The sequence below is a fragment of the Eubalaena glacialis genome, chromosome 15 (genome assembly GCF_028564815.1).
Source record: "Eubalaena glacialis isolate mEubGla1 chromosome 15, mEubGla1.1.hap2.+ XY, whole genome shotgun sequence".
In the NCBI taxonomy this organism is placed as follows: Eukaryota; Metazoa; Chordata; class Mammalia; order Artiodactyla; family Balaenidae; genus Eubalaena; species Eubalaena glacialis.
The window spans coordinates 67,436,772-67,462,210 of NC_083730.1; the positions used below are offsets into that span (position 1 = coordinate 67,436,772).

Genomic DNA, 25,439 nt, shown 5'->3' on the forward strand with positions numbered 1-25,439 from the left:
TTAACCACTGGACCACCAGGGAAGTCCCCTGACCCCCCTCTTGTCACCCCTGGAAGAGGCTCGCAGTGAACAGCTTTCCTGCTGCTAGTGCTGGCGGGCTCCCAGGGATGGGAACCAGGCTGGCTGGTGGGCCAGAGGGGCTGCAGGCCGGCAGCGCTCTCCCGAATCATCTGCTCGCTTTGCAAGATTGGTAGATGATCCCCCAGCAGCTTCCAAACACACCCTGTCGCCAGGGACCAGGAGCGAGGAGGCCAGAGAAGAAGGCAAGACTCGGAACTCGGGGGTGGGGTTCAGAGCTTATGGTTTATTGACGCGAGCACAGAGGCCCCTGGGACTTGTCCCTTGGATGGGGAAACAGCCACCCTGTCTGGGAACAAAACCTCCTCGCACAGAACACCACTTCCAGGAAGCACACCAAGATGTGCACGGATAAACCCTGCAAGGCCGCAGGTGCATTTGGCAAAGCTGTGGAGCCTCGGGGAAGAGCGCAGGCCTCCGGGGCTGCCCGCTTGGGGCTGCAGCCAGAATCAAACCCAATAGCTCATTCTGCAAAGGCCCACTTGGTCTCCATTTGGCTCGGGTCGGGGCCAGGCCCAGGAGCAGCGCAGCTGTACCCCCACCCTCTGAATACTGCAGACGTGGCCAGGACACCTGAGTCCATGGTGGAACTCTAGCTGCAGGGGAAGGGGCAATGGGGGGCCACATGATGGTCCAAGGAGGACAGGGGTCGCTAGGTGACCCAGGACCCCAGACAGACAGCCTGTGCTTCTCCTGTGAGGCCTGCCCCCTGTCGCTCTTCCCCCTGAAAGACACCAGTTCCTAGTCCTGGATGCTGAGGATGGGCTGGGTCAGGGAGGCCGCGTTTCCCCCTGGGATTTCGGCACTGGCGCTGGCCCCTCTCCTGGGCCTCCCCCACCCCTGCTGCCTGGGAGCAGCCCCACCTGTGAAAGCAGGGCTCAATAGCTCTGGCTTTTGTTTTCCATATAAGGAAGGCGCTGGCATCAGTAGCTTGATTCTTCCCCAGCCCACTTACTGTTAAGAATAGATACTAATAATACTTAATCACCCCTCCCTGCTGGTGGGGGGAGGGGCCCTTAGCCCTGGCAGCATCGCCCCAAGACGCCCCGGTTTGCCCAGCACCTCCGGAATTCCAGTGGCGGCTGCACAGACTCAGTGCAACAGACTCAGTACAGAGGGGACACTGAGGCCCAGGGACGCACAAAGATAATGACCGAGTTACAAAGCTGGGGCTTGAGGAGGCGACCAAGGTTTCCAGACCAGTGTCCCTGGCTAGTGGCCCTCTTGGGACTATGACCCGAAGAGGAAGTGGGCCAGGACTCGCAGAGGCTGAAGGTGTCCAGTCCAGAGGAGAGGATGGCTCTGTGCCCAGGCGGTGCACGAGGCAGGGCTCCCTCAGGCCCCCACCCCAACCTGAGGGCTGGCTGATCCCTGTCCTGGGAGGGGCCGACGAGGGGGCCTCTGGCTCCCAGAAGGCGGGGCATTCAGGTTAGCCAGAGCAACACCTGGTCACTGGGCCACCAAAGCTGCTCTCTGAATTGTGACCATGCTAAAGATGCTTTCTACCAGGAGCCCCTGAGCACGTGGTCTCAGCCGCTTCATCCCTGCTGGGATGGGGTGGGGGGGAAACGCTGAGCCTGCAGGTGGCATCCCCCTGCTTCCTGGGGACTGGCCTTAGGAGGGGCTCTCACCGCCCTCCCTTCCCTGGGTGAGGGGGGCAGAGGCTCCCTCAGTGCAGCCAGGATCAGGGTGCGCCCTGCACAGCCTGTCCTGGGCCCTGCTACTGCAGGTGGACTCTGACCACCTCCATGGGACCCTGCAGCCTCAGGGACCCGGCGCCACGCCCCCTCAGTGACATCCTCTAAAGCCTCAGCTAAGCCACCCACTGACCTTCCCAGACCTGCCGGCCTCTGCCTGTGGCAGCCTGCCCACCACAGGGAGCCCAGGTCCTCCCACCAGGTACCCCTCTCCCTGGGCCCTGACCTCTGCCTGGAGCCCTTGCCCAGCCCTGCGCTTGCAACCCTATACCCACTCAATGGGAGCCAGCAGGCAGGTGGGCTGCGGGCAAAGCAAGGCAGCAGAGGCCGCCACCCACAGGCAGAGGACAGACTCCCAGTGGCTTCCCCCCTGCCTCCAAACACAGCCGGAGACCCTCAGGCTGCCTCGGCCTTGCAGAGCCCTTTAGGTGTGTTTCCTGTTGAAACCAGTTCAACTACCAACACACATGACCTTCTGGAACATTCCAAACAGCAGCAAGGACCCGCCCACTGGCAGAGCTCAGTCCCTCAGCCTGGGGTCCAGTCAGAGACGTGAGAGGCAGGGCCACAGTCATCCCGACTCTGGAGCCCCGAGGCCCAGCCCACGTTCTCATCGGCGCATCACAAAGGCAGAAAACTCTTCCGGGAAGAATTCTGGCCAAAATTATACCATTCTGACAAAACAAATCCTGCTTTTGAAAAAACTGAAACGTGCTATCGGAACGAGTCACAGGCCCGGCAGTTCCAGCCTTGCCTAAAGCTAGCTGTTTAAGGCACTTGAATGGCTTATTTACACCACCTGGAAAAGTGTGTGTTTCAATCCTGATTTAGGGGAAAAAATCCAGTAATACTGCAAAAGAAGTTTCTCAAAAAAAAAAAAAAAAGCAATTCTTAAGTTTTCTAAGGAATAAAATAAGTGCTGAGCTCTGCTTAAGTTATATGACACAACGGGTCCTATTGGCACTGACAGAACAAGGACAAAACCTGAAATACTGCTTCTGAATTAGACTTTTCCCTGGAAAAAAAAAAACCACAAACAAGACACACGTGTCTTTGTCTGAGCGTTCCCTCCCTGGTGCACGAGGGGTGAGTGGGAACCAGGGAGGTCACTGGTGGGCACCGCAGATCAGACCCCTGGCGCTGGCCCCCTTCCCCATGAGGCCACCCTCCCCACTTCGGAAGCCACTTGGCTTGGCCAGGACCTGCTGGGCACCAGGACCAGCCAGGAACATTGGTCCATACAAGCCCTCCCAGTAACAGGCAGTGAGGGGCGGATGGGAAAACTCTGCTGGACACCCAGGGCACTGGAAAATGTCTGCGGCTCCTGGTTCTGCCCAGAGGTCCCACACACAGAGTCCTGCTACCCTGCGAGCATGCCCAGTGTCTTTGGTTTGGCTGTGGCCGCTGCCTGTAGCCTCTGGTCCCACCCCTGCCCGATGGGGCCCAGAGCCTGTCCACTTCCTGGGCCCCTTCTCCTCCGTGAGGTCTCCTTCTTGGGCTTCCTTTGGACATCCCGCCATCCCACTGTCACCCCGTCTGCTGTGAGCAGGCGATGCCCCTGGCAGCCACCAGGATGGGGTGACGCAAGCAGGGCCAGAGGCCGTGGGTGGTGTCGCCTGCCCACCTCCTGCCGTGTCCTAAGGCATCCGCGGGGGAGGATCATGGGGGCGGGGGGCCCGGACCTCCTAGCTTCTCGGCACAGCGTCAGTCACTGGCTCCAGCAGGTCTCGGGGGTCCCGGAGGAAGACCACCATGACCGTGATGTTGTCGTGGGAGCCCCGCTCCCGGGCGGCAGCCACCAGCTCCTCAGCCACGCGCAGCCCGCTGCCCTGCTGCCCGACCAGGTGGCTCCGCACGAGGCCGGCCACCTCCTGGTGGGGAACCACGTCGAAGAAGCCATCGCAGGCCAGCAGCAGGTAGTCCTCGGAGCCCGTCAGCTCCCGCGAGGCCGTGTCCGCCTCCCCAGACACGTAGGGCTTCTGGAAGACGTCCCCTGGGCGCGGGAGAGAATCGTGAGGGCCACGCCCCTGCTGCTGTCCCCTCCCCAGGCCCTGGCCTGCCTGTGGCCACCCCGCCTCCAACACAGGGTGAAAAGGTAGCTTCGCAGGGTGCCGAGTGCTCCAAAGGAACAGAGCAGGGCGATGCGACAGACTTGCCCTGTGTCCCTGCGGGCAGAGTCAGAACCCAGCAGGGCCAAGGGCAGCCCCCTACAAGAGCTGTCTCACTTCAGAGGGGACACAGGCCGAGGATGCTGTCCGGGTGTGGCCCTGGCCCTCCCCAGTCCCTGCGCTCCCTGCGCACCCAACGGGCGCCTCAGCCGAGTCGGGATGCTGGCTCTGCCTCCCATGCACCCTCTCCCAACCCCCTATCGCAGGAGAGAACAGGGCACAGCCTCGCCCGATCCTGCCCTGGGCTTCTCTCCTGCTCAGGCCTCCCCTGAGGGCTTCCCGCTGGTCCTCCTCCCCCGCTGTGGCCCACTTCTCCCCAGGGCACGAGCCAGACATGTTGCTCCCTGACACGGAGCTGCCCAGTTGTCCCCTCTCCAGTCCCGGTCCCCTTGGAAGGAGCCTGACCCTTCCTGGCCTCCATGTGGGCCACCTCCCGGGGTCCAGCTGTAAGGAAGGCACCATGTGTGTCAAGAAGCACAGAACATTTCAGGAGGCTTGGAGGGGCCGGGGCCACATCTCAGCGTGTGGTGGGGCAGCAGGAAGGGAGCGATTTCTCAGCCCTGGAGGGAGGTCTGAGCCCCAGACCAAGGCCCGGCAGCCACAGGAGAAGACAGGGTGGGGGAGGGGGTGCCGTTTTTCTCACTTTTTTTTTAAGATAGAAAAAAGAATCATCAGCGTGAAAGGTGGGTAGGGGAGGGTGAGCCTCATTTATAGACTGTCTATTAAAAGTTACCTTTAGCACATACAGTAACTGCCAAGGGTTTCCTCTTAGATCTTTCTGAGAAACTGTTTTAATGAATATAACTTAAGCTGCAATGATCTGTGCAGGATGCAAGTTTCCAAGGTGGCTACACCTGTGCTCTGGATTCACCAGAGCCCTTTTGCAATCTGACTGATGAGCAGGTGAGGCTGCATTCCCAGACCGCCCGGTGAGCACAGTCCCGGGCCCTGGGGCCCCCTCCCACCCCCCTCACCTCCTTACCGATGGCTCTGGAGACAGCCAGGGTCCCGTTGACCCTCCAGCAGTCCATGTGGGACACGAAGCCACCCAGTGCCTCAATGCGGTCCTTCTCGTCCTGCGGAGACAGCCAGGGTGGGCCGGGTAGGCCGCATGTGCCGATGGGGTGCCCGCGTTGCCCAAGGGGAGACCAGCTGGTTCCACGGCAGCACTGGGAGCCGTGGCTTTGATCAACACCCAAGGGAAGCCTTAGTGAGGCAGTGAGAAATGATGAACAACCTAAATCATCCCAAAGATGCAGGAATGGCTAAGCAGGTGATGGTGCCAACGAAGACGGACGGCCAGTCCCCGAGCAGCCTTTCGGGTCCAGGAAATGCTCACGGCAGCAGAAAGAGCCAGAGCCCTGGGGTCCAGGTGGGGATGCTGTGCCTTCCTCAATGGACCAAGCATGTGTACCTGCGGCCACTCTGCAAGGCTAGATGAAACCTGAACCAGGCCCTGGACGAGCCCTGTGCCCCTGCGTTCTTGTCCTTCTCACCCCACCCCTACCCCCATCCAGGCGCTGTCCGGCTCCACAAAGGACGACGGTGCTCCAGGCCTAAGAGGACAGCACAGAGGCCTGGTCTAGCCATGAGTCCTAAAAACCGTTCGGTCCTATAAACTCCCCCGAAGGAGAGGTTTCCCAGACGTGAGCCTGCTGCCTGAAGGGCGGTAACACAGCGTCTGTGCTGGAGCAAAACCCCATTGCCCCATGCCCTCCCCTGTGGCTCCCACCTCTGTTACCTCACCTGTACAAGGCTGGGGCATCCTGGGGCTCAGGGCACCCCTATCTTCACCTCCTGTCTCCTGGGACACCCACCGCCTCGGCTGCCCTCTCACCTCATCCTTCCCACCTGCCCGAAACAGCTTCCCCAAGGGCAAGCCCAGAGCTGGTGGCCGGTGGGTGGGTTCCCAGCGGCTTGGCTCAGCAAGGCTCCCTGCCCACTGCTTCCTCTCACCGGCCCCACCTCCTGCCCACTCGCCCAGGGCTGAGGGGCTGAGTGGCTCACCTGTGTGCTGCCCAGGCAGGTGGCCGTTCCTCCTATGCTCCCTGCCACAGGGCTGCGCTCTCCTGCTTCCCCCCTACCTCTGATGGGACTCGCCCAGTCTCCTGCCACACCCTCCCCACTGCAGACCCTGCAGCTCCACGCGTGGCCCCCGGGCCCATATCCCCAGCCCCTCCAGTCTTCACGGGGTGTCCCGCCAGCCCCTGCACTCCCAGGGAACATCCCAGCCCTCAGACCCAAAGCTCTCCGAGCTCCCCGGCCCTCAGACCAAAGGCATCACCACCCTCTTAGAGGCCCAAGGCCTCTCTGGCTCCCCATCCATCCCAAAGCCTGGCCTCCCTCTTCTCTGTCCCTCCTGACTTGACAGGCAGGTCCTCCCCACAGCTGGCCAGCGACTACAGTGGCGTCTTTGTGACCCAGGCCTCAGCTTGCCCTCCGCTGGTCCGATCATTCCAGAAGCCATCAGATTCCTTACAAAGTGCCTCCTGCCCCAGGAGCAGCGGCCGTGAGTGCCTCAGTGGCCGGTCCTGGCTTAACCTGCTCTCTCTTGGACTCCAGGCCTGGCCTGCCGGGCCCACACCTGCCTTGGGATCCAGCTCTGCCTCCTTCCCTCTCATTTCCGCATCTCCCAGCAGCTTGTCCATGCCCTGCAGCTCTCAGCCCCAAGTCTGGTCCCTTCCAGCTCCGACTCAGCGTCACCTCCTCCCCCACAGCCCAGGTGGCTGACCACTCCCCACCTGTGTGCAGGAGAGGACCCTGCCCGTTAACTCCACTTACTGCGCCGCCTGCTGGGCAGAGGGCCCAGCTCTCCCCCGCAGCTCTGGGCTCCATGTTGCTGTGACAGGAAGGGCTCACGCGGGATTCCTGCCAGCTAAAGCCCCAAGCGTTATGGGACCCCCAGCCACTTGAGTCAGGCGGGGAGCCCTCCCCTGGAGGAGCACCAGGAGTTTCCTGGGAAGATGGTCCAGGGCTCCTTTACGTCCTAGTCCCCCTGACCGCCTGCCTGCCCGGGGGCCCCTTACCTGCCGCTCAGGTCTGTGTGGCTCCATCAGCTTCACCACCTGCCCCTGCTGCACCAGGACCACCTGGGAGTCCCCGAGCCAGGCCACATGCAGGGTGTTCCCGGCGATGAGCGCGCACACCCCCGTAGTGCCGCTCTGCAGCCGCTGCAGGGAGAGGGCGCACATGGGTGAGGATGGCGAGGCCGCCACAGGCACTCGCCCCACGCTGGCCAGACACCGACCCCGGAACAGCGCTCAGAGGGAAACAGGAACAGACCGATGCAAGCAGGGACCACGCAGCAGGAAAGGGGCATTTACATCAAGTCAGCAGAGCAGACTCTGCTGTTTCACGGTGTCAGAAAGCAGACAGGTGGGTGTCTGGGGAGCAGGGGGGCGGGGGCGAGGATGACCAAAGACAGAAGAAACTTTGGGGGTGATAAATACATCTGTTACCATGGTGAGGGGCACACGGGCATAGACACATGCCAAAACCTACCAGACGGTACTCTTCGGACAAGTGGAGTCTCTTATATGTTAATTACGTCTCGGCAAAGGTGTTTTTAATAATACAGCCTAAGCTAAACACCTCTGCTTCAAAGACTCCTTTCTTGACTATGAGCAGCGGCCCTGAGCTCCCGGGTGGCTGGGCTCCCACCTCACAGTCTTAGACCTGGAAGGTTTTCTGTTTAGATTCAAATCCAGCCTTGTTGATTCTGGTGAGGTCTGTGTTCAGAGCATCTGATGACAGTGCCTCCTGCCCCCACCACATCTCCTCCTGAGCCTTGTCGATGGGGCCAGGCCTGAGCTCGCTGGGCCTGTTTCTCCATCTCAGAAAGGGACACGATCTTAGTATCCACCCTGCTAGAAGCACCCCCGAGGTTCCGAGGTGAGGTTCAGTGGGCAGTAAGGTCACAGAGGGACCGGATGCGTCCTTTCTTCTTTCAGAAACAAACGCCTCATCGCGGTAACTGCCGACACCAGCAGCCTAGAGAGACCTGCCCGGGGGGTGGTGTTTGGGGGGTGGGGGGCATCAGGTGGACTACGTGTTGCTGCTTCCCATTATTGCCCTTCGACGATGGTGCATTTTTCACAAATTGAAGGTTTGTGGCCACACTGCCTCGAGCAAGTTTATCGTCACCATTTTTCCAACAGCATTTGCTCACTTCCTGTCTCGTGCCACATTTTGGTAACTCCTGCGATATTTCAAACTTTTTCATTATTATTATTCTCTGTCATGGTGATCTGTGATCAGTCATCTTTGATGTTCCTACTGCAAAAAGATCACGGCTCGAAGGCTCAGATGATGGCTAACATTTTTTAGCAATAAGGTGTTTTTTACAGTACGTGTGTTGTTTTAGACGTAATTCTGCTGCACGCTCATAGATGAGGGTACAGTGTAAACATAGCTTTTATCTGCACTGGGAAACCAAAACATTCACGTGACTCGCTTTATCCCAATATGCACGTTACAGAGGTGGTCTGGAACCAAACCCGCAAGATCTCAGAGGTCTGCCTGTATCAGTGCTGTGTTTTGTTTTCTGTACTTTACGATGTTTAGACAAATCAAGGGCCTTCTGAATCCTGAAGAAAGTACCCCTCCCAGGGCTAATTCCTAAAGAGAGCAAATGTCTCGCCAGGGAGTGTGCCTTTTCTGCACAAGCCAGGTGGTCTGAGCCCATGTCCTCAGCCACCTCCTTGGTCCCTTGCCAGGCCAACATCTCCCTGGCCTGGATGGCTGGGGACCACCCCATAGCCCATAGCCTGTCAGGCTTATTCAAACCATCTGGTCCTCAGCTTGTGACGTGCCTGCCTACGGAGGTCACGTTGAAGCCTTGGGGCCACGCTTTCCTCTCTCTCGGCCTCCTGGCTGACCCTGGTGCTCCCCGTGTGGCCCTGCGTGGGGTGGCGTCTCCTCTTGGGAACCACAAGGCAGATGCCTCTGCATCTGTCATCCCAATGTACCTGATTAGGAGGAAATCCTGGGTGCATTTTAAGACAAGCTGCCCTTCCCCGTAAGGCCCTCACACCCTCTGCTGGAGTGGGGGCAGCCTCACACTGCTTCTATTCAAGCCCCCTTCCAGGCACGAGTGAAAGGACACGACTGCCAGCAGGGTTGAGCGAGGGCCTTCTGCCAGCACCAGCCACTTCGGCTTCCTTCCCTCTGCGAGGCCTGGCCCCTCTGGCCCCACTGCGGTTCTCACCTCTCGCCTGGCTTTCCAAAGGAACATCTCATCGGTGCAGCGGAAGGCTGCTCGCAGGGCCCCCGCAGGGTCAGTGGGCAGCTCCGGTCGGTGGGCAGCGACAGCGTGCACGTGCACAGATGCGTACCTCGCGGCATCCACCCCTCCGTGCCCATCGAACACGGCAAAGTAGGCACGGTCCACAGAGTCCTGGGGGGGAGCGTGGTGGGGGTCACAGTCCTGCCGGCCCTGGGCCTGACTGAGGCCACAACCTAGCCAGAGACTCTGGTCTGGGGGTGGAGATGGGCACTTCTGGGACAGGGTGTGGCAGGACAGCACGGTTTCCACCACTGGACAGGCTACGTCGGGGGGTCTGGGAGAGGATGACCCTCGGGAGCCTCAACTTATGCTCTGGGCCCAGCTGGGGGGAGCATGGGATGAGGGGAGAGGTGCCAGGTGGCTCCCAGTGGGTGGGGAGAGCAGGCTCAGCAAGCAGGGGTCCAGGTGCATGTGGTGCTGGGGCCTCCCGTTCCTTAGCCCCTCAGCCGGGAAAGCCAGGGGCTGGGGGCTGCCCAGGCCCAGGAGCGCTGGGACCTGGCCCCCTGACGGCAGCCGTGGTCATCCCTCCTGTCTCGGCTCCAGCCGGCAGCCCCGCTCGGCACCCAGGGTCCTCCCCCGACCTTGCAACCTCCCCCTTCCAGCCCGGCCCTCCCTGCCCAGGCAGAGCACTCACCGATAGGCCAAAGAGCAGGTTGAAGGCAGGGAGGCACACGTGCCGGTCCTCCATCCTGCGGCGGGCGTTGCGGATGGCGTGCATGGAGACCAGCCACTGCCGCTGCGGGACCCGGGCAGCCACAGGCACCTGCTTCTGCCACTGGCTGCACACTTCCCAGAGCCGGTCAAAGAGGCTCCGCGCCAGGCCCACAGCGTCCAGCACTGAGGGGCAGGACAGGGGGCTGTTAGGGAAGCGCCACCGCAGGCCCTTGGGGGCTCCCCACTCTCCACCCCCTTCCCGTGGCCCCTGTAGCCCGTCGCCACCCAGGGCCTCCTGAGCACAGCAGCCTAAGAAACCGCGCGGACAGCCTGTGTCATCAGCATGAGAAGTGTCTGGTTTGGCAACACACACAAGGAACACCTCCCCCCCTCAACATGGTGAGGCCATGCCCCTCACGGGAGCCCACCCCAAGGAAAGAGCCGGATATGCAAAGATAATTTAAAAACAAGTATAGAATCATTTATAATTGTGCATTAATTAGAAATAATATACGTCTAACAACAGAGTAAATTATGGTTTGTTCTCCCGGCGACGAATTAAGCTGCTATTTTTCACAACTAAACACGTAACTGCCATTCGGCCCAGCAATTGCACCCTGGGGCTCGAATCCCAGAGAAATGGAGACTAGTTCACGTGAGACATGCGCCCGGTGGTCCCAGAAGTGTTATCTGCAACAGCCAAAAGATGGAATCAGCCCAGACATCCTTTAACAGATGAACGATAAACTCCCAAACATCGCACCCCGAACAGTGCTCACAGGAAGGAAGGAAAGAGCTACTGACACACAGAGACCTGGGCGAATCTCAGGGAACCATGCTCAGTGAAAAAAGCCAATCCCGTGTGATTCCATTTATATGCGTCCTTGAAACGACAAGATTACAGAGATGGGTGGCTGTCAGGGGTTAGGGTGGGGAGGGGGTATTAGAGTAGCCATAAAGGTAACATGACATCCTTGTGGGATGAGATTACGTCATGATCCTAGTTGTGATATTTCACTAGTTTTCGAGATGTTATCATTGGGGGAAACAGGATAAAGATGCAGGGGGTCCCTCACTGTTATTTCTCACAACCGCAGGCGAGGCTACGGTTACCTGAGTTTAATTTTAAAAAGTTAAAGGGTGAAACAGAAATAGACTTTGCAAGCATATGAGATGCTCATGTCACGACATTAAAAAAAATTGATATTAAGAAAACATGTGGGGCTTCCCTGGTGGCGCAGTGGTTAGGAATCCGCCTGCCAATGCAGGGGACACGGGTTTGTGCCCCGGTCCGGGAAGATCCCACATGCCGCAGAGCGGCTAGGCCCGTGAGCCACAACTACTGAGCCTGTGCGTCTGGAGCCTGTGCTCCGCAACAGGAGAGGCCGCGACAGTGAGAGGCCCGCGCACCGCGATGAAGAGTGGCCCCTGCTCGCCGCAACTGGAGAAAGCCGTTGCACAGAAACGAAGACCCAACACAGCCAAAAATAAATAAATAAATAAATAAATAAATAAATAAATAAATAAATAAATAAATTTATTTAAAAAAAAAAGTTTAAAGAAAAAATGTGAAAAAAAAAGAAAGAGAGGAAATTACACATATGGTTTGATCATGAGAACGTGAAAAGCCTTCGACCCGCTTGGGCCCAGAAGATAAGAGGCGGGGTAAGGCATAAACCCCATAAGGTTGGCAGTGGGCATCCGCAGGGCTGGGTCTGCGGCTGAGGCTTTTCCTTAAGGACACTTTTTTGTGCTTTTCCCATATTCCACTACAACCAGGAGCTGGTTTTAAAATTCATCCATAAATGCTTTGCTACTTCTCCCTTCGAGAATGGGGCCTAATCCCCTCCCCTTGAGGGCAGGAAGGAGGACCTCGGCCCACAGACTCCCCAGGCCGCTCAAGGGAACTGCTCGCTGGGGCAGGGCGGGGTTGTTGGAGGCTCCACCTGCCTGGCCACACAGAGGTCTCAGTCACACCTCTGCCCACAGGAGTTGATTCTTTTTTTTAAAAAATTAATTTTTATCTGTGTTGGGTCTTAGTTGCGGCATGCGGGATCTTTTGTTGCGGTGCGCAGGCTTCTCTCTAGTTGTGGCGTGTAGGTTTTCTCTCCAGTTGTGGTGCGTGGGCTCCAGGGCGTGTGGGTTCTCTCACTGAGGCGCATGAGCTCAGTAGTTGTGGCGCACGGGCTTAGTTGCCCCGCGGCATGTGGGATCTTAGTTCCCCGACCAGGGATCGAACCTGTGTCCCCTACATTGGAAGGCAGATTCTTTACCACTGGACCACCAGGGAAGTCCCAGGGCAGTGATTATTATAACACCCGAGTGATGCCAATTTTGCAAGAATGGCTTCGAGAGACTGATCTGACTGTGTTCTACTCCCATGACAGGGGTGAACCGTTGAGGGCGGCGGGCCCAGGCCTGCTTGGAGGGCAGGGCCGGCCGAGATGTCCTTCCCCTTCCCCAGCCCGCAGAGCCCCCAGGCCTGGCTCTAGGGTGTCAGCCGCGCAGTTCCTTCCCGCCAGCAGGTGGCGCTGACTTCCCGCTGGACGTGGGCGGGGCTGGCGGGGCGGCCCACAGCGCGCGGGCAGCAGGCTCTGCAGAGGACAAAGGCGGTCTGTCACCCGCACAGCCTCAGGGCAGGAATTCGGAGCTGGGCTGGGCTGGAATGCAGCCGGGCGGGGAGCCAAAGAACAGGGTGGGGGGCGAGGCCACGTGTGGCCCCCCCCCCCCCCCCCCCGCCCTCCATGTGGCATTAATGCTGAGTTTAAAGGGACATAACTGGATAGTAATTATGTGAGTGGTGGAGGTGTCAGGTAACCATCTGCAATGCATAAATGGACCGACTGGACACATTGTGCACTTAAATTACACAGTTACAAGTCAATTATGTCTCAATTAAAAAACAAACAATAATAAAGCAACACAGTCCAATAGGAAATGGCAAAGGAGGGGAAATCTGCTGAGGCTCCGGCTGCCCCCGCCCCCCCCCCCACAGGGCTGGACCCCAGGACCCAACCTGCTTCTCTGCATCCCGACTGGCCCACAGCCCCGCACCTTCTCCAGCAGTGTGGAGGAACTGAGACCCTGCTCAGGCGGGGCTCACCCAACACTCTGCCAGGGCCTGGCCCACAGGCCCTTGCTCTCTGCAGTTCTGGTCCAACGTGAACCGACTTTTGGGTGGAATACAGTTGGAAGGAACTACTAGGAAAGGGACAGAAAGGCCTGCAAAACAAAGGCCCTGCCTGATCCGAGGCTCATTCCCATCCTGGGCTCCCCTGGCCGCTGACTGCTGTCCCAGGAGCAGGACACAGGCCTCTGTGGCGCCTCCCCAGGCTCTCAGGGACCCTCGAGTCTCCACCTGACAAGGGTCCCAACCTGGATCAGCTGAGACACGGCCCGAGCTCTGGGTTTTCTACCACTGGACCCCAGGACCGGCTCCCGCATCACCACCCACTTGTCACCCCCTGAAGTGGAAGAGCGTGTGGGTGAGGCCCGTTGGCACCTCGGGCTCCTCCTGTGTGACCCGGGACAGGGCTGTTTGTCTCCCGGGCTGCGGCGCTCACGCCGCTGGCTCCACGCTGGGGAGGTCTCTCCCCGCGTCTGGGCTCTGACACCCTGTCGTGAGTACATGAGCCCAGCACTGCCCACAACCTCCCTGTCCGCCAGCAAAATGGGAAAGGAAAGGGGGGCCAGGTGAGCCCTGACGCTCCCCTGCAGCCTGGCCCCCATCTGGCTGGAGAGTGTTGCCCAATAAGCCCAGGGCCCCAAGAGGGAGAACTCACGGGTCACAGGGGCCTCCTCCTCCTCCTGCTCCGGCAACTTCCTGAACTCAGAAAGGTCTGTCTGCAGCAGCTGGGAAACTGCCTCGTGGGCCAGGCAGGCAGCAAGTGGTGGCGGAGCGCTCCTGGGGGCACGAACCCGGAGTGAGGGGCTGGCTCCTCAGCAGGATCCAGCACCCCAGAGCCTGCCCCACACTCCAGGCAGAGACCCCCAGCCCCTTTCTGCTCCCGGAGGCCCTTCCAGAGGTAGCGGTGACCGCTCACACTCCACGTGCACCCACGACAGGCAGCTCGGCCTCTGGTCCTCGTGCAGCTGGACGGCCATCCACGCAGTACCATTATGGGGCCCTCACTGGGGCTGGTGGGGAGGGGGAGTCACAGACGTGCGAGCTGCCTCTGCTGGCCTCAGTGGCCAGGCCAAACTGCCCGACGTCCAGCCTTATACCAGCTCCTGATCCCCAATACCAGCTGGGGACCCTTGGGGGTTGGGGAGTCCTATAAGTTGAACTGTGTCTCCCAAAATGTGTATGTTACAGTTCTAACCCCCAGTGCTTCAGAATGTGACCTTACTTGGAAACGGGGTCGCTGCAGATACAATGAGTTAAAATGAGGTCCCACTGGAGTAGGCTGGGCCCCTAATGCAGTAATGCTGGTGTCCTTATCGAAAGGGGAAATTCAGACACAGACCCACAGGGAGATGCCCTGTGAAGGTGAAGACTGAGCCTATAGCCGAGGACCGCCAGCAACCGCCAGAGGGACCAGCCCAGCTGACATCCTGCTCTGGGACCTCCAGCCTCCAGAATCCTGAGACAATACGGTTCTGTTGTTTAAGCTGCCCAGCCCATGGTGCTTTGTCACGTATGCCCCAGGAAAGGAATCCAGGGAGCACGGGACCCATGGGCAGTGTCTGGAAGATCAGGCTGTGTGCAGCCCAGGGGGTCCCTGGGCAAGGCAGGCTGTTGGGACAGCTGGTGAAGGGGAACCTGGGGAGGCAGCATGACCTTGGTGTGGCTTGAAGAGAGACATGATATGATACAATTGGGCTTTTTAATTTTTATTTTATTTTTTTATTTTATTTTATTTTTTTTGCACTTTGATTATTATGCTTTGCTTTATTGCACTTTGCATACACTGCATTTTTTTTAACATCTTTATTGGAGTATAGTTGCTTTACAATGGTGTGTCAGCTTCTGCTTTATAACAAAGTGAATCAGCTATACATATACATATATCCCCATATCTCTCCCCTCTTGCGTCTCCCTCCCTCCCACCCTCCCAATCCCACCCCTCTAGGTGGTCACAAAGCACCGAGCTGATCTCCCTGTGCTATGTGGCTGCTTCTCACTGGCTATCTATTTTACATTTGGTAGTGTATATATGCCCATGCCACTCTCTCACTTTGTCCCAGCTTACCCTTCTCCCTCCCTGTGTCCTCAAGTCCATTCTCTAGTAAGTCTGCATCTTTATTCCCGTCTTGCAATTGGGCTTTTTTAGACCTCCTGGCCTCATCTTGGAGGGTGGGCCTGGCAGTGGATGGGAGGGGACAGAGCAGGCATTGGGCAGGGGACCAGGAGGGTCCGCAGTGAGTCTCAGGTTCCACTGAGGTCAAGAGGCCTGTGGCCAGTGGGCACGTGGTCTGGGTGGATGAAAGGGGTGGGGCAGAGAGCGGCCGGAGCAGCTGGAGAAGTGGGGTGACCCCAGGGGTGCCACCTGGGGCCCAGGCAGGCTGTGCAGAGCAGAGCTGAGGGTCAGCGCAGGCAGGAGTGGGAAAGCAAACAAGGGGGATGGGAAGCCTCCAGTACGGGACAAGAGGGACACTAGGCAGCTCCAGGAGGTTGGGGGGAGGAGAGACCGAGGCCAGTGGGAAGCATTATAGGAAATTCTTTCCACAGGCTCCAGGGCCTGCCCGCCTAGCCCCCAGCCTCGGGGGCCCGCTCCAGCCACGAAGGCCCCTGGCTCCCCGAGTATAAGGGGTGGCTCCATCCCCCAGCTGTCCCTGCAGCCTCTAGGACTCATCCTGCATCCTGGCCTGTCCCCGAAGGCTGGGCCGGGTGGGTGGGCACATCCCTCTGGGCGTCCCTGGTGTGTGTCTACAGATGGCCTTAGGGATCTACTGGGATGAATCTGTCATTTTTTAAAATGAGATAGTGACTCAGGGGAGCAGCCTCTGGACCTGCCTTTAAAAAACAACCAGCCATGGACTTCCCTGGTGGCACAGTGGTTAAGAATCCACCTGCCAATGCAGGGGACACGGGTTCGAGCCCTGGTCCGGGAAGATCCCACATGCTGCAGAGCAACTAAGCCCATGCGCCACAACTACTGAGCCTGTGCTCTAGAGCCTGCGAGCCACAACTACTGAGCCCACGTGCCACAACTACTGAAGCCCGCGCGCCTAGAGCCCATGCTCCGCAACAAGAGAAGCAACCACAATGAGAAGCCCCAGCACCGCAATGAAGAGTAGCCCCTGCCTGCCGGAACTAGAGAAAGCCCGCGTGCAGCAACAAAGACCCAAAACAGCCAAAAATAAAAATTAATTAATTAATTAAAAAAAAAAAGAAAAACAACCAGCCAAGTCATGAGAAGTGCGTTCCTCTGCAGTGTGGGGATTTCCTGCCAGCCTCTGGGCTTTCCTTTTTCAGGGCGGGGAGAAGTGCACCTCTGCTCCCGGCGCTGGGGGCAGGGAGGTGGCTTCCGGCCATGGGGAGCGGACAATGCCTGGATGTGGGCCCCAGCCTGGCTTCCTGACCGCCCTCCCGTCTCATCCAGGGGTGCTGCCCGGCGCCCCGAGGCCCCTAAAGATGCCAGCGATGCCTCGGAGACCGGGACCAGATACCTAAGAAATAAGAACCGCTCTTATCTGGCCACCTCGGGGTTTCCAAGGAGCCTCCAGTCTAGAAGCAGAAATGAAAACGCACATCAGTGGCTACAGTGTCAGGGACGCACCACTTAGGGACCTGAGAGGTGACCGCTGACCACAAGGGGAGGACTGGAGGTAAATCACCGCAGCCCCAACCTCGTGATCTGACTTCTGGACAGTCTCACGCAGGATTCCATTTACAACCCGAAAAACCCCGCGGACCAACACATTCGGGCCTGGATAGCCAAGAGCCTACACACGAGCTGCTGGGACATGCGGGTAGGGGCCCTGACCGCCAGATGTGTGTAGACGTGTGACACGTGTGACATGTGTCTACACAGTAAAGAAATACTGTGACAAAAATAAATCCATTAAAATGGCTGGAAAATATGGGACTTTAAAATACCACGTTTTAACATCCTTCAAGGTTGGGAATTCCCTGGCTGGTTAAGACTGCGCTTGCACTGTCGAGGGCCCGGGTTCGATTCCTGGTCAGGGAACTAAGATCCCGCAAGCCGTGCGGCGGAACCAGAAGAAAAAAAAAAAATCCTTCAAGGTGGATTCATGGGGGGCCTACCGGGGCCATGGGAGCCCACCTGCACCACCCCTGTCAGCCTCAGGCTCTGGGGCTGTGAACCCTGGCCTCTTGCCAATCACTGATGGTCTCAGGCCTGCTATGTTATCTGCTAATTAACGGGAGCTCAGTCACCCCCTGTGCTCAGGGCCTGGCGCTCTCCCCACCCCCCAGCCTCGCCCGCTGCTCAGCCTTGAGGGGCCCCGCTCCACCTTGAGAGTTTCCCCCTACTTGAGGGGGAAACTTGAGGCACTCGCCCTCCCCCATAACTAAACTCACCCCCCAAGGCCCTGCCTGCAAGAAGGTCCTCTCGCCCTCCTCATGCCTGGCAGGGGCACCAGCCCTGCCCAGTGGCTGCTGGGGATTCAGGGCCCCTCAATGTTCCTTCTGTCCCCCAAGTGCCACTGTGGTGCCTGGTGGGCGCCAGGCCCTCCCTCCTCTGCACTCCCAGCCCCTCGTCTCTCCCACATCCAGCACCCAGACCGCCAACGTGGCCTCGTCAGGCCCCAGGCCCGCTCGGCTCCACTGATCTGCTTTACGCCACCTGCCTCTGAAATATTTTCCCAAAGCAAAACAAAGCAGCCCGCATCGCTCTCTGCACACACCACACCGAGGGACAGGTCACCGGCATTTCCCCCGACCTCCACGGACGCGGCCCTGGAGTGGGCCCGCAGCCTTTACGTTCCCATTGCTGACTGTTACGGGGCCTCGGGTCCCACCAAGCAGGTGCCCCGGGGGTGCGAGAGGGTGGGGCTGACCTGCCACGAAGAAAGAGCACTCGGGGACACGGAACGCCACCGCAGAGGCTGGGGCATGTCCCAGCACAAGGGGTAACCCAGTGACTAGGGCTGGTGGGTGTGGCCCCTGGGGAGGGACGAGGTTCACAGGGGCCGAGTGACCCACCAGCCCTCACCCACGAGCCTCCCTTGTGGCTGCTGGTGGCGCACGGCTCCCCCGACACCTGCCAAGCTGGTCGTATCCCTCTCTGAACCTTGTCTTCACGGCCTGTGAAACGGGGACAGTGCCACCACCTCTCAGGTCTTGGTGGCCAGGGGACCGCCAGGCCTCAGGCCAGTCTCTTAGCCTCTGCCTCCCTGACTGCGAGACAGGATAGAAATAGGACCTACCGCTAGCACCCATCAGGGGTTGAACTGTGTCCCCCGGAAACGTCCGCTGAAGTCCTAACCCAGTGGCTCAGGACGTGACCTTGTTTGGGATTAGGGTCTTGGCAGGTATAAGATGAGGTTACATAGGAGCAGGGCCCCTAATCCAACAGGACTAGTGTCCTTACAAGAAGACGAGAAACACAGACAGACAAGGAGGACGCCTGGTGACAACAACAGCCAGTCTGGGGTGATGTGTCTACAGGCCAGGGCACACTCAGGAACAGGCGACACCAGAAGCTAAGAGGAAGGCCTGGAGCGGCCCTGACTTCCGGCTCCCAGGACAATGAGACGGGGCACTTCTATTGCTCTAAGCTGCCTGGTCTGTGGCGCTTGGCGGTGGCAGCCCTGGGAAACCCACGGGGCTGGCAGGGGAGTTCTGCGCAGACCGAAGTCAGCAGAAGCGGAAGGCAGGGGGTGAAGGCAGCCAGGGTCAGGGTCGTGCCCTGTACTCCCCTCCCCCTTCCATCCTGGGTCCCTGTCTCGGCACCCACACCGCTCACCTGCTGCTCAGGAAGCCCATGGCCAGCTCAGCCAGCTCGCCTTCCACCTCCTCCTGGCTCAGCATCGTCCCTGGGACCTTCCACGGCAAAGGGCTCTCCGGGCCCAGTGGGGCTGGGAAGTCGCAGAGGAGCACATCCAGGAAGCTGGGGTTCTCCTCTGCCTTCTGGCTATTCTGCTGTGGGGTTCCCGAGGCCATGCCCAGAGCATCCCGGGGGGCTGCTGCCGGGTCGTTGGTCTTCATTCTGGGGAGAGACGTGAGGGTTGGCAAGAATACAGTCAATCGGCGCCCTGAGCTGTGGGTAAGCGCATCCTCGCCCTACAGCGCTGAGTGCCTCACTTTCTCTGCTTCCCCTTGAAGCATTGAGGGGCAGGGGCCGCACCAAGCCCGGGGCTCCAGGCAGAAGGGCGGGGCCCCCGGGCCTCACACACGGTTCCGGGGCCCACGTGGGAGGGACAACCCTGAGAGGGGACTGGTGGGTGCGGGGGAGCCCAGAGAAGTGGCTTCAGGAGACAGAGCCCGGGGCAGAGGGATGTCCTGAAGGAGGAGGAAGGCATGTTCCTGTCAGAGGACGGCCGGTGTGGCCAGAGGCAGGCAGGAGAGGGACCCAGGGCCAGGCCATGGAGGCAGGTGGATACGGCCAGAGCAGGGGTTCCACCTGACCCCGGACCTGGGCAGCAGGGAGGTGAGGAGGTGATGTCACTGGGCCTGGGAGCCTGGAAGTCATGCCCAGAGCGGGGCAGGGCTACCTCACGGCACGGTGGCAGGGTCATCGTACAGAGGGCGTGTGGGCAGGAGGGAAGCAGAGGGTTAACCCAGGAGAGTCAGGGCCTTTGGGACATGGTCAAGCCCTGTAAGTCCTCTCAGGAGGAGTCCCAGGCCTCCTGAGGCTTAAAAGGTTTGTCCACGTCCACAAACGCCCCGACTGTCCTGGGCTTCAAATGGGCTGGAGGATGGGGGATACAGGGGGCTCACTGCCCACTAAGGATCAGAGCTCCTAACTCAGCACAAGTCTCCTGGAAGAACAGAGACAGGACACAGCAGACAAGCAGGCACGGGGGCGAGGGGGAAGGGGAAGCAAGATGTGTCATCAGTGGAGGGTCTGGAGGGCAAAGAGTGAAGCGTAAAGGGAGGTAAATTAAGAAAGAGGGAATTCCCTGGAGGGCCAGTGGTTAGGAGTCGGCGCTTTCACTGCTGGGGCCTGGGTTCGATCCCTGGTTGGGGAACTAAGATCCCACAAGCCATGTGGCACGGCCAAAGAAAGAAAGAAACACAAAACCTCTCTCATCTGTCAGAGAGGAGAATTGGAAGTTAATTTCTTGAAGTAGACACACATGAATAACACAGAAACTGGGGCGCTTGTGATGGAAGGTTCTGGGGACAGGCTCCCACTCATGGCTATCCCTCCTGTCTGCTCACAAGTGAGTGACACAACACAGCTCCAGGCGGCAAAAAACAAACAGGGAAACAAATGAAGGACATAAGATAAAGAACAATCAGGTGAGAGCAAGCCAGACACCGCGTTATAAACACGAGGGTTTGAGATTGTGAGATGGGGGGCCGGGCCGGGCGCCGTGGGGGTGGTAAGGGCGGGGAGGAGGCAGCCAGGCCGGCCTGAGCCAACGATAAACAACAGGAAGGTGGCGTGAACTTCCCAGGAAGCTCGGACACCCTTGGGCAGGGAAAGAGGCCAAGCTGCCTCTTCTGCCTGTGAAATGCTCTGGCCTGTTGCATAGAGGAGAGAAATGTGAGTGATGCAGAGCTGCCCCAGGCAACACTGGCCCCAGCTCCCCTGCAATTGAGTCCAAACAAATACTCGAGGCCCTGAAATCGCTGGTGGCCCAAAGCACGCTCATTAGATACGTGATTGGGGTCAAATGGTGCTCACTGACCTCCCAGGGCGCATGGGAGGGCCCACAGCCTAAAGCACCGAATTCAGGCCCTTCAGGCCCTTCACCTTCGACCTCGCTGATGGTGGTGGGGTTTTTTTGGGACGCAGGGGCCTCCTTCTTGCCTCCCAGCCTTGGGATGCTGTTCCTTGGGCCTGGACCCCAGTCCTCCGAGTCTGTTTCTCTGGGGGTTGGGAGCCCCTCCCCTCTGCAGCATCAAGGCCTGGTCTCCGCTGTGCCCCTGTGCCCACTGCCCCATGCCCAGGCACGACTGCACCTGAGGGGTGCGGGCTGCTACTCTCATGGCCTGGCCCAGCCCCGCCTTTGCTGGACAGGTGGGCATCACCAGGACCTACCAGGCTTGTTTTCGCATAGCCTGGCAGAACAAAGGGCCAGGAAATGAGCCGGGACATGGCTTTCCTTCTCTGGGGCCAGCTGAGGTAAGGGACAAGAGTAACTTCCTTCCTTGCCATCTTCTTCTCAACCAGCTCCTGGATCTGTGACCTACCCCAGCTGATATGAGCCTGGGGCCCGAGATGACGGCGGGAGGGAGAAATTTCTGCCCAAAGGGGCCCAGAGGCAGCCCTGGGAGGGTCAGGAGGAGCAAGGGCAGGACCATAGCCCTGAGCTCTCCCAGGACCAACTGAGGAGCTGGTCAGGAAGGACGGAGGCCAGCAGGCAGGCAGTGGGATGGGGGGATGCGGCGGAGCTGGGCCTGGTGTGGGGGTCCTGACCAGGGGAGCTGGTGAGAGGCTGCGGCAGGGATGCGGGGGAGACTCCTGCATGAGGACCTTGGGGGGGGCCGTGGGAGGGACACTGGGCCGCCAGCCCCCACTGCCACCTGCTCCACCGGTCTGGCCAAATGTGGCCCGAGGCCAGGTCCTCCAGCTCCTGGAACAACGCCCCTCTGCACTGCTCATCAGCAGGAATAACGGTGCTGCGGCTAATACCCGCCAGGGGACTGCAGGGCCGCCACCCTCTGAGCGCACTTCCCCTGCCACCTCTTCTTACACACCCCCCCCCAATACCCCGTGTTATTACCCTCAACTTTCAGGCAGGGCGTCAGCGAAAGGGCCAAGTTACCCAGCCAGGGTCCCAGTCAGGCCAAGGTGGGACTGCGGAGCCCGGCTGCTAACTGGACGGAACCCCGCCCACCCCTCATGGGCCGCCGACCCTGGGGCTGGCCGCTCCCAGGCCCCTCTTTCATTTCTGAGCCCATCGCCCAGGTGCAGCCCTGAGAGCTCCGGCCCTGCCTCTGCTGAAATCCTCACACCTGGGGCACAGCCGTCTTCACGGCTCTATAGTACTTCTGCTCGCATCTGACTTGTAAAAGCCCATTTTTTTTTTCCATTTAAAATATTTATTATGCTCCAGTTTAACCGTTTTGACTTCGAAGCTCAACCAATGTGTGTTTGTACAACTGTGTTTTTCTCGGCGGTATGGACAAGATACTTGTCAAGTCCTGTTTGATTTCAGAACAGGAATGAAGAGAGAAACAGCAATCTTTAAGAAGGGAAACTGCATCACTGTTACAAAAATATCTATTCACAGTTAAACGTTTTTCTGCAAGTAGAGAGCCTTATTCCTTCATTCATAAACAAACACTGGGAAGAGTATGGCAGAAACCCTTCCAGATCTTTTCCCACATATGTATTTTTTTTCTTTTTAAAACACTTATGGTAAACTATACATAACATACAATTTATCATTCTACCCTTTTAAGTGTACAGTTCTGCTGCATTAAGCACGTTCACATTGTCGTGCAAATGCCACTTTTTACAGGCTTGACTTCTCACAAGATTATAAGCTGTACTCCCACACCCGGTCTCTCGGCTGTACCACGGCCCTCCGTGCAAGGCCCCTTTGTGCACGGCTGCTGGCACGTGTGGGCAGAGGGAAGATGTTGGCCTCCTCCCAACACCCCCCTGCAGATGGTGTGGGCTGGGAGGTGCAGCCTCAGGCCTGGCCCCTTGAAAGAGGAAGCTAAGACAGTCTGCTAAAGGTGGTGGGCAGCAAACAGGTCCTAAGGACAGGGCTGGCTTCAGGCCATATCGCAAAGGAATTCTAGGAATGAACGTGTGGAGGTTTGCAGAGTGGTCTGCATCCTGTTTACCTCTCACAACTATGCTGAGTACACGCTGTTGGACTCAGCCAGGTTGCAATAAAGAAACAGACTCAGGGAAGGTCAGCAACCTGAGGCCACACAGGCAGGAAATGGCAAAGCCGGAATCAGGTGGGGTCTTCCCACGCCTTTGTCACTTCCAGCTCAGTTGCAGGAGGAAGAGTGAGCTGTGACAATAGGCCGGATATGGCACAAAAGCCAGCAGTGAGCTTCATGTTCTATCTCCCATGGTGGGAGCGCAACTCACCCACAGAACTCACGCCAGGGAATGTCATTAGGATGTGTCACTCAGGACGTGTCACTCAAGACATGTGTCCAGCTGAGTGGAAGGCTGCGGGGAGGAGTCCATCACCACTGACTAGGCCCCACTATGTTAAGCCCTGCACTAAAATCCCTACAATCAGCTGCCATATCTCCCTGTTGCACAGAGAGGCTAAGGGGCTTGCCTGAAGTCACACAGCTGCACTGCTGGAGCCATGGCCTCCCTACCGGAGGTTCAATCTCATACGCGTCTCGCTAAAGCTGCTGTAGCCCAAGCACTGGCTTTAACTAAAACACCTTAAATACGCTTGGGGGAGGGCCGGGTGGGGGCAGGCCAGGGGTGGAGGCGCTGGGGCAGAGCTGCAGTCCGGCAAAGGTGCGGGGGCTTCTCGGGTAGGGGTCTGGGCAGGGGCCCGGCCAGATGCTCCCGTTGGGGCGGAAGGGAAGGAGGAACTCCAAGCAATGGGGGCGCGTCAACCCTGAGCACCCCATCCTGCTTCACGGCCCTTGGCCCCCCGGCTCGGCCACACCCCCGCGGGCCCAAACCCCACCGCTACACCCCGGGCTCCCCGGGTCCCGGATGCCGCCCCCGCTCTGCAGCCCCCACTCGGCTCCCAGCCCCTCGCGACTCCCCATCTCGGCCTCCCCAGCTCCCCAACCCGCCCCTGCACCCCTGGCGCCGCCGCCGGAGCCTCCCCCGGCGCCGTCAGCCCCCACCCGCGCCCCGCGGCACCCCGGGTCCCCACGGTCCTCACCTGCCACTCGGCCGCCCGGCGCCCTCTAGCCGCTCCTAGCCGGCCCCGCCCACTTCCCGTCCGGCCGCCGCGGGCGCCGCGCAGGCGCCGTCGGGCCCAGGCGGGCGGGGCCGGCCTCTGCTGCCCCCTGGCGGCCCGCTGCGCGCGCCGGCGGCCCCACCCGCCGGGCGAGCGCACCTGCGGCCTGCATCCTGGCCATTGCGGCAGGTCTCTACCTGTGGTGGCTGTGTAGATGGGGCGGTGCCCAGAAATTAGGCAACTTGCGCAGTCAACAGACGGTTAGCAGCAGAACAGGGATGCGAGCCCACACTGCCCAGGACCCACGACACTTTTAGGGACGGTTAGCTTCCAATGGCCACAAACTCACACACATTTAATATCTACAGGTCTGGAGATCAGAAGCCCATAAGGTCTCAATGGGCTAGTTCAAGGGTCATCAGGGTGCCTTCCTTTCTGGGGGCTCTAAGGGAGAACGTTCTCCCTCCTTTTTCAGCTTCTAACTGCCCCGCCCCTTGGCTCATGGCCCCTCCCACCTTCAAAGCCAGGACTGAAAAGACCCTTGTGATGACCTTGGGCCACCCAGATGACCCAGGATAATCTGTTTTAAAGTCAGATGAGCAACCTTAATCCCACCTGCAGCCCTGATTCCCCTCCACCACGTCATCTAACAGCACAGTTCCAGGGACAGGGACCAGGACATCTTTGGGGGTCATTTTTCTGCCACCTTAGAAGCCCAGGAAAAAAATATGTATTTTTTGGCTGCACCACGCGGCTTGTGGGATCTTAGTTCCCCAGTCAGGGATCAAACCCATGCCCCCTGCAGTGGAGGCACAGAGTCCTAACCACTGGACCGCTAGGGAATTCCCAGAAGATGTCTTAACGCCAGAAAAGATAAATGAACTTTTAGGTCAAAGAAAATGTCTTAGTATATATTAATATATTCATCTTTATATCAATGCAGTTGTAAAGCATAATTTAAACTTTTTATGGAGGAAGAGCTTTCAGAAGCCCCACTGGGGCCCTGCCCACCTGACCTCCAGGCCCACACATGGCTTTTGTCCATCCCAGGAACTAAGGTTCACTAACAGGAGGGTCTGGAGAACAAGCAGTTGGCAGATTTGAAAGGACACCGTCTGTGGAGGGGGTGGGTGTGGAAGGCAGGGGGTGCCTGGGCAGAGGAAGCAGGGTGGAGCGGGTGTTGCTCATCCCATTCTCCTCCTCACGCCTTCCTAGATCCTGTAACCTGTCCATCACCATGGTGACCCCAGCAAGGCCCGCGGCTACTTCTTAGGACCTGTGACCTTGAACATGTTCCTTAGCTGCCCTGTGCCCAGTTTCTTTACCAGAAAAACGGGGACAATAGCAACCAACCTATCTCCTAGGGCTGTTGTGCGACCCCGCCTCAGTGTTTCTCAGTGTGCCCAGGACCACTTGCATCAGAATGAGTAAAGGGTGAAGTTTGAGAACCACAGTGTGGGTGAGGCAGTCCTGGGACAGGACTCCACATCGCAAAGCCCATGAACGCTGACATACCCATGGGCTTCCTCAGCGGGGCCCACACTAGACTCCTCGGAGCACTGATTCCATTAAAGGCTGGTGCTGGGAGATGACGGGGAAGCGAGACACCACCACTTGGCCAGGAGCTTGCCTCCTACT

The 25,439-nt window shown here is 58.9% G+C and overlaps 1 protein-coding gene across 1 annotated transcript; it reads right to left on the reverse strand.

Moving 5' to 3' along the window:
• Positions 1 to 290: 290 nt before the first annotated feature.
• PPM1F (protein phosphatase, Mg2+/Mn2+ dependent 1F) lies at positions 291 to 23,836 on the reverse strand. Its single transcript, XM_061169878.1, has 8 exons — positions 23,784 to 23,836; positions 18,758 to 19,000; positions 13,664 to 13,785; positions 9,862 to 10,064; positions 9,150 to 9,338; positions 6,970 to 7,113; positions 4,926 to 5,019; positions 291 to 3,768 (listed from the first exon to the last, which is right to left on the reverse strand). The coding sequence occupies exons 2-8, from the start codon at positions 18,997 to 18,999 to the stop codon at positions 3,461 to 3,463; spliced, it is 1,302 nt and encodes a 433-aa protein (XP_061025861.1). The 5' UTR covers position 19,000; positions 23,784 to 23,836; the 3' UTR covers positions 291 to 3,460.
• Between the last annotated feature and the right edge of the window lie 1,603 nt (positions 23,837 to 25,439).